This window comes from Sinocyclocheilus rhinocerous, unplaced genomic scaffold (assembly GCF_001515625.1).
Source record: "Sinocyclocheilus rhinocerous isolate Xijiao unplaced genomic scaffold, SAMN03320098_v1.1 scaffold812, whole genome shotgun sequence".
Classification (NCBI taxonomy): Eukaryota; Metazoa; Chordata; class Actinopteri; order Cypriniformes; family Cyprinidae; genus Sinocyclocheilus; species Sinocyclocheilus rhinocerous.
This window is the reverse complement of record NW_015639023.1, coordinates 144,561-156,766: the sequence shown is the minus strand read 5'-3', so window position 1 is coordinate 156,766 and position 12,206 is coordinate 144,561. Positions and strand designations below refer to the sequence as shown.

At 40.5% G+C, this 12,206-nt stretch overlaps 1 protein-coding gene across 5 annotated transcripts in view; it reads right to left on the bottom strand.

Moving 5' to 3' along the window:
* Nucleotides 1–1,028: 1,028 nt before the first annotated feature.
* Nucleotides 1,029–12,206, bottom strand: part of LOC107750976 (dedicator of cytokinesis protein 3-like) — a 150,430-nt gene continuing 139,252 nt past the window's right edge. For 2 of the 5 annotated variants that reach the window (XM_016566543.1, XM_016566542.1), the window contains 7 exons: nucleotides 10,497–10,629; nucleotides 8,757–8,838; nucleotides 8,538–8,656; nucleotides 8,304–8,391; nucleotides 6,762–6,881; nucleotides 5,770–5,852; nucleotides 1,029–3,571 (listed from right to left, as the gene is read on the bottom strand). In XM_016566543.1, coding sequence (XP_016422029.1) covers nucleotides 2,987–3,571; nucleotides 5,770–5,852; nucleotides 6,762–6,881; nucleotides 8,304–8,391; nucleotides 8,538–8,656; nucleotides 8,757–8,838; nucleotides 10,497–10,629 — 1,210 coding nt within the window. In that variant the 3' untranslated portion in view covers nucleotides 1,029–2,986. Of the gene's footprint in view, nucleotides 3,572–5,769; nucleotides 5,853–6,761; nucleotides 6,882–8,293; nucleotides 8,392–8,537; nucleotides 8,657–8,756; nucleotides 8,839–10,496; nucleotides 10,630–12,206 lie in introns of those variants that run through there. The other 3 variants (XM_016566545.1, XM_016566546.1, XM_016566547.1) reach the window with 3 other exon arrangements.

Below are 12,206 nucleotides of genomic sequence, written 5' to 3'. Positions count from 1 at the left end.
CAAAATGTCTAAAATGTCTAGGAAGCCATAATAAGAAATGCTCAAAACAATAAATATTAATGCTTTTTTATGCTAATATTGCTGGTCCTCTGCTGGTTTATACTGGTCCTTTGGTGGTTTATGCTGGTCCTTTGCTGGTTTAAGCTGGTCCGTTTGCTGGTTTATGCTGGTCCTTTGCCAGCACATGACCAGCATAAACCAGCAAAAGGACCAGCATAAACCAGCAAAGGACCAGCGAAAACCAGCAAAGGACCAGCTTAAACCAGCATCCCAGCGTCAAAACATACCTAACCAGCATATGCTGGTTTTTTCAACAGGGTGGGCCGTCACAGATACACTCTCTCTTATAACACTCGATCTTTGCATAGATTCCAGATCCTTCCCTGATCATTCAATATTTAATGTGTATACAATGATTTATTAACCTTAAGATATTACGGTTAATATAAATAATTATTAATAACTCATCAGTCAAACCATTTCTATATGTCTTTGGAGACGTAACACTCTTACTTCATCATATATATGTCTATAATTAAGTAAACAAAAAACAATATTAATAAATAATAATCTACAAATACATACCATCACCATTTACCTACGTTTTACTTCAGGAGGAAGTGCATACAAATGAATAGACAGAATGGAGATACATTTGCAGTTTATGTCTGACGAAGGAAAACAGATGGGAATATTAGTAATGCAATGAATTAGAGATTCCCACATCTAAAGAAGGTCCTCTATCAACACATTTGCATGTATTTGCTTTCCCTGGCCATAAAAAGGCCTTGAGTGATGAACTATCAGTCATATCAGCCATTAAGATAACATGCATTTCTCTCTGTACATATACTGCCATGAACAGTACAGTCTTCATATCATAAAAGCACACAAAAACGCTGTAAGATCGCCTTAAACTTGCCTTTTGCCTTTGATATTCTTCAAGTATTGGTGTTGAAGTACATTTCATACTTACATACCAGAACTTTTAATAAATAAAAAGTACTTTTCAAACCCATAACATATTTTTGTAATTAAGTGATATAAAACCAAATTAAACCACATCATACAATTTGTGTAGGCCTAACAGTGCAGGAAAAAAAAAAGATTAGATTCTAAAATTAACGGAACAATACCCATAATAGCAATAATACAAAAAAAATAATAATAATGTTAAAATATAGATTTTTACCATTTGTTGCTTTCTTGGATGAATGTTCTTGCTTTCTTTTGGAAAATGAAATTAAAATGGGCCAGCAGATTTAAGTTTTTCCTGCCACTTAAGTTTACTCCAGACTCAATAAGCGGTGTTTTGCTTAAAGCAGATATAATTAACAGTTTCACATGACATGAAATGCTAGTTAATGGTGTTGTGGATGAGGATGTGTAGATATACAGTACAAGCAATATCTCTACCAGACCCTCCCTTCAAGTGATGTAGGGTAATAGTATCACCACCACTGAAGAGAACATGCACATTGTACATAAAAATTAGCTTTTTAAATAACACATACGTTCAAAGTCGTCAGAAGTTAATATGCAAAGAACATCGGGTACTGAATTTGCATCTATCGGCAGCTGAAAGACTTATCGAAGTCACTCAACTCACAACATAAAACACTCATGAATCTTGCCTTGTTTCCATCTTTATAAATGTGTGATATAATCTTTCATAGCAATATAGTATATGATATAATCTAAGCTGTATTTATTCTAACTCTCTTTTTGTATTTTTTAATACTTTACATTTGTATTAAAGTCTTGGAATTTTATAACAGCTCTATCTAAAAATATACTTCTTTATGAAAACTGTCAACTCAGAGGAACGGAAATCAATTCCCAAAGGAACCTACTGAGACCGAAAGCCGCTTTACCGTGAGGAGACCATCTGTGAAATGGCTTTGATTTAACAGCGCTTTGGCTGTTGTGTTATTAGCGTAACGGGGTAGTAGCGTTGAGAGTGGCTGATTTGCTTTCGCAGCACGACAATATTGTGGGTGTAATGAGGCTTTACTCTTACTGTCACATCAGTGCAGATTTCTCTCTTGAGGAGAAGCTTCCCGCAACCGTGCAGGAGGTAGCAGACGTTCTGTTAAGTGTTTTTTAGGTTGGTAATGAAGTGTTAGCATGTTATATCAACCGCTGTTTTAATAAAACCATGTCTGAGGCTTTTGCATTGGACTGGGAAGTATCTTGTCAGAAGAAATGAGAATTTAGCCAATGAAGATATCTTCGTGGATCTGAAATCCACCCTTATGTGCGCTACCGAGATGAAAGTGAACTTAATTTCAATTTTAGCCACTAAGGAACCACAAATCCACTTTTGACCAAATAATTAGATTAAAAAATATATATATAGACAAAAATTATAAGGTATTTGGTGCTCTAAGGTTAAGTGCTAAAGTGCAACCCAACCAGAACAATGTCTATTGGTAAGGTTTATCGACACTCTTTTTAAAGTTGTATGATGTCAATCAATCAAAACTATTGTAATGATGATTATGAAGTGTTAACAAGTTGTAGACCTTGACAAGAGGTGTATCTCTCTTTTGGGACACGAAATGCTTGGATCTGGCACACCTGAAAACCACCTGAATGTGATTTTGTGCTTCCTGTTTAATCTGAAAAGTCTGTTTTCATACCTTTCGTGACCATATCTGTATTATCCAATCAATATACTGATACTAATTATCCAATCAATATACTGATACTAATGAGGGGAAGTAGCTTGGGCTCTACAAGCAGTTTGAACTCAAGGCTCCTGGGCATCTCCCAATCAACAACCACTAAGCACACAACAAAATGTCTCACTAGCATGTAGAAACTCAGCAACATGTCAAGCACATCTTAAAACGTTTCAAAGACCTACACTGGATACATGGGAAGTAGAGTAGAGGTTCAAACCCAGTCAGTTCTTGGGACTTTCCCAAAACCCAACCACCAATCACACTAAAGCCAACAGTCCAAGCTTAACCTTGCTCTTCATCTATTCTTCACTGATGCCATGTTCCCAGGCCACCTTGGCCTGCTCCTCCTTGTTAGTGAGCAGAGGCTGGGAGATCTTGCGTGGCATTGGCCTTGGAACCGGCCTCAGGTCCTCTTCAGGGATACACCCTTCCCTAAGGTAAGGTTTGGGAGGCAGAGCAGGTGCAGGCTCATGGTGGTGGTAGTGCGGATGGGTGATGTGTATTGCATGTGGGTGGTGATGGTGGAGATGGAGGTGATGATGGTGGTGCCCATCGGTGGGCATCCCTGGGATTACGCCCAATGGGGCTGAATGACTACGGCAGGGAGCGGGCTTGAGAGGGTCCAGAACTTCAGGCTCTGAGACGCTGTAGCGCACAGGGAGGTAGGGACTCTCGGCTTCCTCCGTGTCCGTGGTCCAGGCCTGGCTGCTCGGCATCGAGTCCAAGGTGTCGGCTCGAGCCGGAGGTTCGGAGGAGGACTGGGCGAAGTTGCTCTCGCTCAAGGAGGAGACACCACTGCTGGCGCTGCCGGACAAGGTGGAGTTACTGCCATCCAGGCCCGATTGTGGACTGGTGGGTGAAGCAGGTATAGGGTGCAGGGGCGACTGGTGAGGAAAGGTAAACAAGGTGTTTATATACAACATATTGCATTAACACCTTATCAGTTGCAGTGTTAAAATGTAAGACCAGTAGGATGACATTAGAAAAAGAAAAAGAGCAATCTTGATAACACCATATTGAGCAACTATACTGTAGACCAATATCAAATCTTCCTTTTATAGGCAAGATTATTGAAAAGGTAGTTTTTAATCAGCTGAACAACTACTTAAACTCAAATGGATATCTGGACAATTTTCAATCTGGTTTCCGACCGCATCACAGCACAGAGACAGCGCTCATTAAGATAATAAATTATATTCGCTTTAGTTATGATTCTGGCAAAATATCAGTGCTGGTACTACTAGATCTTAGTGCTACGTTTGACACATACTTCTAGAGAGACTGGAAGACTGGGTCGGGCTTTCTGGGATGGTACTCAAATGGTTCAGGTCATACTTAGAAGGGAGAGGTTATTATGTGAGTATAGGAGAGCATAAGTCTAAGTGGACGTCCATGACATGCGGAGTCCCACAAGGCACAATTATTGCCTGTATATGCTCCCACTAAGTTAACTAATGAGAAAGAACCAAATTGTCTGGGTGGACTATTGTAATGGTCTCCTCACCGGTCTTCCCAAGAAGACTATTAGACAGCTGCAGCTCATCCAGAACGCTGCTGCCAGGATTCTGACTAGAACCAGAAAATCTGAGCATATCACACCAGTCCTCAGGTCCTTACACTGGCTTCCAGTTATATTTAGGATTGATTTTAAAGTACTTTTACTCGTTTATAAATCACTCAATGGCCTAGGACCTAAATACATTGCAGATATGCTCACTGAATATAAACCTAACAGACCACTCAGATCATTAGGATCGACCTAATAACCTACGTTAGAATGAATAGTTCAGCAATGAAACTCTACTTGCGTTCTAATTGGTTAGTTCAATTTAATGTCCCCAATCAGATTTAGTACTCATTACTGTTTACCTACGAAACCAGGACATATTCAATGAACGCTGCGTCTGTAACCTATGCGTGTCCTCATCTTAGCCCACCCCGTCCCCAGTGCCACCTGTCTAGATCTGCTGTATGGGGGAATCTTCCTTTCTCTAGCAGCAGCAGCATGTTTCCTTAATTTTATGATCCGAGCATTTAGCAGAAGCAAGTCTACTTGCTCTGCAGTAGCAGCGTAGCAGATCTAGTCCACCAAGACCAAGCCTATGTACATTCTATTTACAATTATAAAGATTTTACAATCTATCCCGAGAGTTCTCATGACTGAAATCTATTCATAAATTCAAAAATGATTTGATGCTGTATATTAGTGACTTGCAAATATGTTTACCCAAAAGTATGGCATTTCCCAACATCAGCAGTAAACATAGTAAGCAACACAGACCTTGTTTGGCTCCTTCTGGTATATTGATCAAATTTGGATTGAAATGTAGATCTCCAGAAGCAGGATTGAGAACTTCTTTCAGCCACTATCAGAGCTGAAGTCTACCTTCTAACTGTGACTAAATATTTTACAGTACAATAATATATTTTATTCCAAAGACTAGGGCTGTGCAAAAAATCGAATGCGATTTTCATGCTCATCTCGTCAGTAAAGCTGGTTCTGTGATTAGTAGTAAATCTCCAGCATGTGCTTTCAGATGGAGCAGCATTTACTACACAGAGCCATAGATCCCTGACAAGCTACGCAAAATCGCGTTCATAATCGGCAATGAATCGCCTGCGATTTTGAACGCGATTTTGCGTAGCTTGTCAGTGAACTACGGCTCTGTGTAGTAAATGCCGCTCCATCTGAAAGCACGTGCTGGAGATTTACTAAATCCACAAATGTAAAAGTGTTTCTGGATGACTGAACCCTTCAAATTTCATTTTACAAATTCTCATCCAACTGATCTTCAGAGAAAATACAACCCAGGCACATACATTCACAAACACATAATAATTGCACTACAGATGCATACATATACACATGCACATGAATTACAATATGCACAACACTTTAGCATCTTAGGGACACCAAGAACTCCCAAACACCAAAAAATATTCTGACCCAGACTCGGGTACAGTTCGGCTCAGGGTGATTTGACTGGGGGACATCTGAGGTCTACAGGACGTAAGACATCTTGGAATGCTAGTGTGGACATGCATGACGAGGACTAACAGGACACATCTAAGCGGAGGATACCTTTCTTAGCGCGCGCGCGGGGAGAGCTGGAGGGAGTTCGTTGATCTGGTGGTGGAAAGCATCAAAGTGCATCGAGAAGTGTCCTAAAGGGGAGACACAGTTGGACAGAACCAGGGTTGGAAAGAGCACACGCCGGAACACACTTGCACGCAAACACACGTCAGCATGCGCATTCACTCAGCAAGCACTATGAAGGATTCTTTCTGAACTGTTCAGAGGAGAATAATGGGTCGGGAAGAGGGAATGAGGAGCAATGGATCAGCAAAGGATCAATGATCAAATGTGGGAATAACTATTAAATGAAAAAAAGGATGCTACACTTCCAATGTAGGGTGGGTGAAAGGGAGGATGCCACATTTGGGCAGTTGACGTGATGTGTAATATTACTGTATTCAAAATAGCAATAGCAATATACCCCAATCTCTTGTCTTTTTTCCTATAATTTACTGGCATGTGCATTTTAAAATAAAATAAACAAAATATTCAAATAGTGAACAATGTGTGAAAAACAGTGTGTGTAAAAAAAAAGTTATTTGTCAACCACCAGTTTGCTTCTATATATGGATTTAAGCTTAGAGGTGTGATTTACAGTAACTACGTCCCTCAAGATGCAGCAACAGCAACATCTGTTCAAAACAGAGGAGGATATTTAATGAAGCCAAGTCCAATCTAATAAAGATTCCACTAGGATTAGACGATGTACAAAATATTTTAAGCAGGCATCTTTTGATTTCTTAACTCTATTGGCTTCATCTTTTCATAAATTCCTCCAAATAGTCCATGCACACCTTGGCAGATACACGTTCCAAATGTCTGTCAAATCAGCTCGTGTAGCTAAACAGACATATTGTGGCACCTCATCATGTGTAGAAGATCCAATGTAAATAATGACAAAACATTCATTTTACAAACCATTCCAAAAGTAAAAGGAATGGTTTCAGGAAATGTCTTTCTCTTCATTGAAACCTTTCCTCAAATATATTGTTTCTTACCGGGAGGAAGGGTGCGGGGGGGAACGGGTGGGACCATCACACTCCCGACATGGGCAGAGAGGAAAGGCAGAGTGTCCCTGGTGCCACTGTCCAAACTCCAGCTGCTGGGAGCTGTCAACACTGCCAGAAAGAACAAAGACCACCATCATCATACATTTCATTACTGACCCGCTGGATCCTCATCTGAAAGTCATATACCTCAGGAATCCCTGTTTAAAATGTTGAGGTTTGGATCCCAGTGTATCCAATTGACTGCTAAACTAACCTAACAAATGAGACTTCCTTAGCAAACCAGCTTCACCAAGAACCAGCTAGGATGTGTTGGAGAGTATCAAGCATGATGGTAAACCAGCTAAACTAGCACTAACCAGCCTGGAAACTCTGGTATCCACTGTTAATTATTAACAAGTGTTTGGTTTATCAAAAATCAGCTTAACAAGCAAGACTTCCTTGGTAAACCTGCTTTACCAAGACAGCTGTTCTACTTAGCTGGTGAAGTTGGTCAACTAGACTCAGCATTCAGCAATAAACTTGAACAACATTCTTGGTGAAGATGGTTTACCAAGGAAGTCTTGCTTTCTGAGCTTTTTTTAGGCTGAGGCACAATTTGATAAACCAGAGATCAAGTTAATAACAAATTCTGCAAATAATGATGGCAGTTCAGAGCTGGTTTGGAACTAGTAAAACGCATGGTTTGCTGGTAAACCAGTTACATCAGCTCAAAACCAGCCTAGACCAACACTGAAACTCACCATTTACATTTGTTGGCTGAAACTGTTAAGTACAAGTAATTTCCCTTCAAAGACTTGGTCTTGAATTGGTCTAGTTTGTCCCCAGCAAAAATTAAGTCTTAAAAATGAAGCGACCATGAACTTTAACAGACTGTGTGCAGTTTCCAAATATTAAGGAAAGCTGTGATGCATACGGATTGCACATCCGGATTGCATTAATTCATAGACACATACTAAATTGAACATACTTGCTACCGGTCACAAAGTAAGTTCTTCATCAAATGCAGTACCTACTCTGACAGTATGCAATTTCAGTGTGTATTGTGGATTTATGCCTGATCTGAGGGAATTGTGGGACTGTGAAGGAATAGAGAGGTACAGTGGGTTCAGAGAAGCCTAGACCAACACTGAAACTCACCATTTACATTTGTTGGCTGAAACTGTTAAGTACAAGTAATTTCCCTTCAAAGACTTGGTCTTGAATTGGTCTAGTTTGTCCCCAGCAAAAATTAAGTCTTAAAAATGAAGCGACCATGAACTTTAACAGACTGTGTGCAGTTTCCAAATATTAAGGAAAGCTGTGATGCATACGGATTGCACATCCGGATTGCATTAATTCATAGACACATACTAAATTGAACATACTTGCTACCGGTCACAAAGTAAGTTCTTCATCAAATGCAGTACCTACTCTGACAGTATGCAATTTCAGTGTGTATTGTGGATTTATGCCTGATCTGAGGGAATTGTGGGACTGTGAAGGAATAGAGAGGTACAGTGGGTTCAGAGAATCATACACACCCAGTCATACCTTTATCAGCCACAGAGAGATTGGGGTCACTGCAGGGTTTGCAGGGACCAATGACCTGATGGTAAAGAGCCCTCTGATGGTTAGTAGGCTGGTGGAAAATGCAAAAGAAAAAAAATATTTTGATATTATATTACTGCCATCACCGTACCATTTAAACTGTCATTTCCTGGCACGAGTGTAACTGGTTTAAAAAAAAAAAAAAATCAAATTAGCTCTGTCTTGCGGTAGACGCACCTGTCCATTCTCGGTCATGTTGGGGTACATGGCACTGCTGGGACGGTCCCTGTGTGGTGGTAGGAGCATTAATATCTCTCGGTTGTGTCTGTATCTGTCAGGTAGTGATGGGGACCCAACTGGAGAGAAAGTAAATAAAATATATCTCAGTTTTAAGTTGAGACTTTCAACTGAGCTGTTCCTAAGGTTAAACTTTATGAAAAGTTTATTGGCGCTCACCTCTGATGCTGCTGTGCCCTGAGTTAATCATCTGAGATGGAGCTGAATGCGTCGAACTCAAACTGGACGATGATGGACTGGGCTGAAGTGTTATATTGGGAGCAAAAAGGACTTTAAAAGATCAGATACGGCATTCTTGTTGCTATATAGATGCTAGAGTGTTCTGAGAGGTTGTCTGGGGTTGCAAAGGGTAGAAAATTCCCAGTAAATTCCAGAAAATTTCCCAAAAATCCTGGAAAATTTCCAGGAATTCTGAGATGTTTCTAGAAATTTACCTTACATTTTCTGGTAGGTGGATGCTAGATTGATATGGTGTTCTGGGTGGTCACTAGGACATTTTTAAGTGGTTGCTAGGGTGTTATGAGAGGTTGCAAGGTTGTCAATATTCCTGCTAGGATGTTGTTAGACAGTTTCTAGGTTCTTAGAGGATGCTTGGGAATTGATAGATCATGGGTGATTGTAGGTGACTTATGAGTGTTCATTAATGCTGGTTTTGTTAGGATATTATGAGTAGTTACTAGGGTATTACTTGGTGGTTGCTAGGTTGGATGATCTTAGTCTGCTAGGGTGTTGCTAAGCAATGCTAGCGCTTGTTTTGCAGATCTTTGTGTGTTCTAATGCATTGCTAGGGCATTGCTGTTGTAAGTGGTTGACGCTAATAGGTGGATGTAAGATTGATAGGGTATTCTGAGTGGTTGCTAGGCTGTTGCTAGGTGATGGGTGGTTGCTGCTGTGCTAATGCTGTGTCTACACCGGATGCAACTGTTGTTGCTTGCATCACACCACAACAGCTAGAGCCTGTTGACACTGGACATAACAAAGCAACCGAATGAGACATTGATAGGATAGTATAGGTGCTTGTTAGAGTGTTAGCAGTGCTAGGCATTGTTATGCAGATGCTAGGGTGTTCTGTTGGGTTGTTAGGCTAGGTGGTGGCTGGTTGCTGAGATGTTGCTAGGCTTCTACGATGTTCTGGGTGATAACTAAGGCATTGCTAACTAAAGCACTGCAGGTAGTTGTTAGGCCGTACTGAGTGGTAACAATGGCATTCCTAAGTGGTGCAATGGTACTTATAGGTTACTATATGCGGTTGCTACAGCCTTCTAAGATATTGCTAAGGCATTGCAAGGTGGCAGGTGGTTGCTAGTGTGACGGAGGCCAGCTAGTAAGAGCTGTGCAGGTAAACCTCAGACCCCTGATCTAAAGAGGCACACTAGTGACTGATGCTAGAGGCTGCGGTCTTTAGCGTCCTTGGTTGCACGCCCAACTCCAATGTCGGAAAGGCTGGTTCAAATCCCACTCAGGTGTGTGTTTCCCAAAAGCATCGTTAGCTAACTATGGTCGCAAGTTTCATTGAACTGTATTGGTAACGACAGAACTTGCCATCATAGTTGCTTTTGGGAAATGCACCCCTGAGCGGGTTGAGTAGAACCAGAGGGCTTTTACATTAGTGCCGTGACCCGGATGGGAGTGAGGTTTGGGGGGTGATTGTAACAGAGGCCAGCTAGTAAGAGCTGTGCAGGTAAACCTCACTCCCCTGGCCTGAAGAGGTGCACTAGCGACGATACTAAAGGCTGTGGTTGGTTTGAATCCCACTCTAAGAGGGTTAAGTAGAACCGGAGGGGTTACACTAGGATATTCTACATGCCTACTTGGCTGCATGAATGCTAGGGTGTTTTATTTGGTCACTAGGGTGAATTTGTGCACTATATGTGTATATTATGAGCTAATGTAGCCCACCTGCATGCGGTAGAGGTCCTCCGGGTGCTCCATCATACTGTCTGTCAGGATGAGCAGGTTTCCTGTCTCACTGGAGGTGTGAGAGGAGAGAGAAGAGGAAGAGTGGCGGACAGAGCCCAACACATTCAGAGGGCTAGAGACAGATAGACAGAGAGAGAGAGAGACAGGGAGAGGAGAGGGATAGGGAATATAGGAATGGAAACGAAAAGCAGGAGAAGTGGAGAACGGGGAACGCATGCATGGATAAAGAAAATCAATCAAGATGGAAAAAGAGAGATTGTAGAGTGGTAGAACACAGGCAGCCATACAAGTATGAACGAAAAAGGAGGAAAAAGACAGAATAAACAAGAAAGAAACAAGAGGAATGTTAAGCATGCACAAAGAAAGATTTCAAACATACATGAGGAAAAGTGACAGAAGAGAGAAAAGGAGAGAGAGGAACAAACAGAGAGAGACATGAGAGAGACGTGGCAGAGCTGAAGCTAGTGTGTTCAGGGTGGGCAGCATGAGCGAGTATGCGTGTTTATGAGGAATACACGGTCAAGGAGTGTTTGTGAAGAAAGAGGAAGGGCTGTGTCTATAGAAAACAGGAATCTCTGTCTATAACCCACATACATGTGTGTGCAACACACACTGATGACAAATTCATCACAATGCAATATGAGGTGCCACACAGGAAATAAATATTTAAATTATATTATATATATATATGGAATGAACATTTTTGGAATATATAAAATAAAATCATAAAGTGATGTTGACTTGAAATTTTCACCAGATGTCAGTAATAACCCAAATAATCCATACACGCAGAGAAAGTAAAACAAACAAGTTCATAAATTAAGTTATGTGTAATAAAATGGAATGACAGAGGGAAAAGTATTGAACACATGAAGAAAGGGAGGTGCAAAAAGGCATGGAATGCCAAGACACCAGCTGAAATCTATCAGTAATTAGAAAGCAATCCTGTCCCTAGTCAGTGGAAAGTATTTAGCTGGTTATTAGCTGGTTCAGTCCCAACACCTACAGTACCAGGATGATGAAGATGAAACAAGGGGTCCACCATTTCAGCAAGACAATGATCCCAAACACAGTCAAGGAAACTCTTGTACGAACGAAGGCTGGTGTACAAAGTATTAAATACATTTCAGTAAGCGTGTTCAATACTTTTTCTTTGTGTCTTTCAATTTTATTACACATGACTTTATTTCTGAAATTATTTGTTTTGTTTGTATGTATGGATTACTTGGGTCATTACCGACATCTGGTGAAAATTGCATGTCAACAGCACCTTTAGAAATATATTTACTGAGAACAATGGTGACGTGTTCAATACTTATTTTACCCGCTGTAAGTGTAATAAAAATGTATTTTAAATATAAATGTATTTTAATTTAATTTAAATTAATTACATTTTTATTTAATTTAATTTACATGAGTAACATGAGTAAACTTTGGACTGATAAAGAAGCTGCTAGAATGGCCCAGCCAATCACCTGACTTAAATCCAATAGAAAATAAGAACTAAAGATCAGAGTTCATAGAAGAGGCCCACAGAACCTTCAGGATTTGAAGACTCTGTGAAAGAATGGGCCAAAATCACACCTGAGCAATGCATGTGTCTAGTTTCTCCATACAGGAGGCGTCATGAAGCTGTCTTTACCAACAAAGGCTTTTGTACAAAGTATTAAATACATTTCAGTAAGCGTG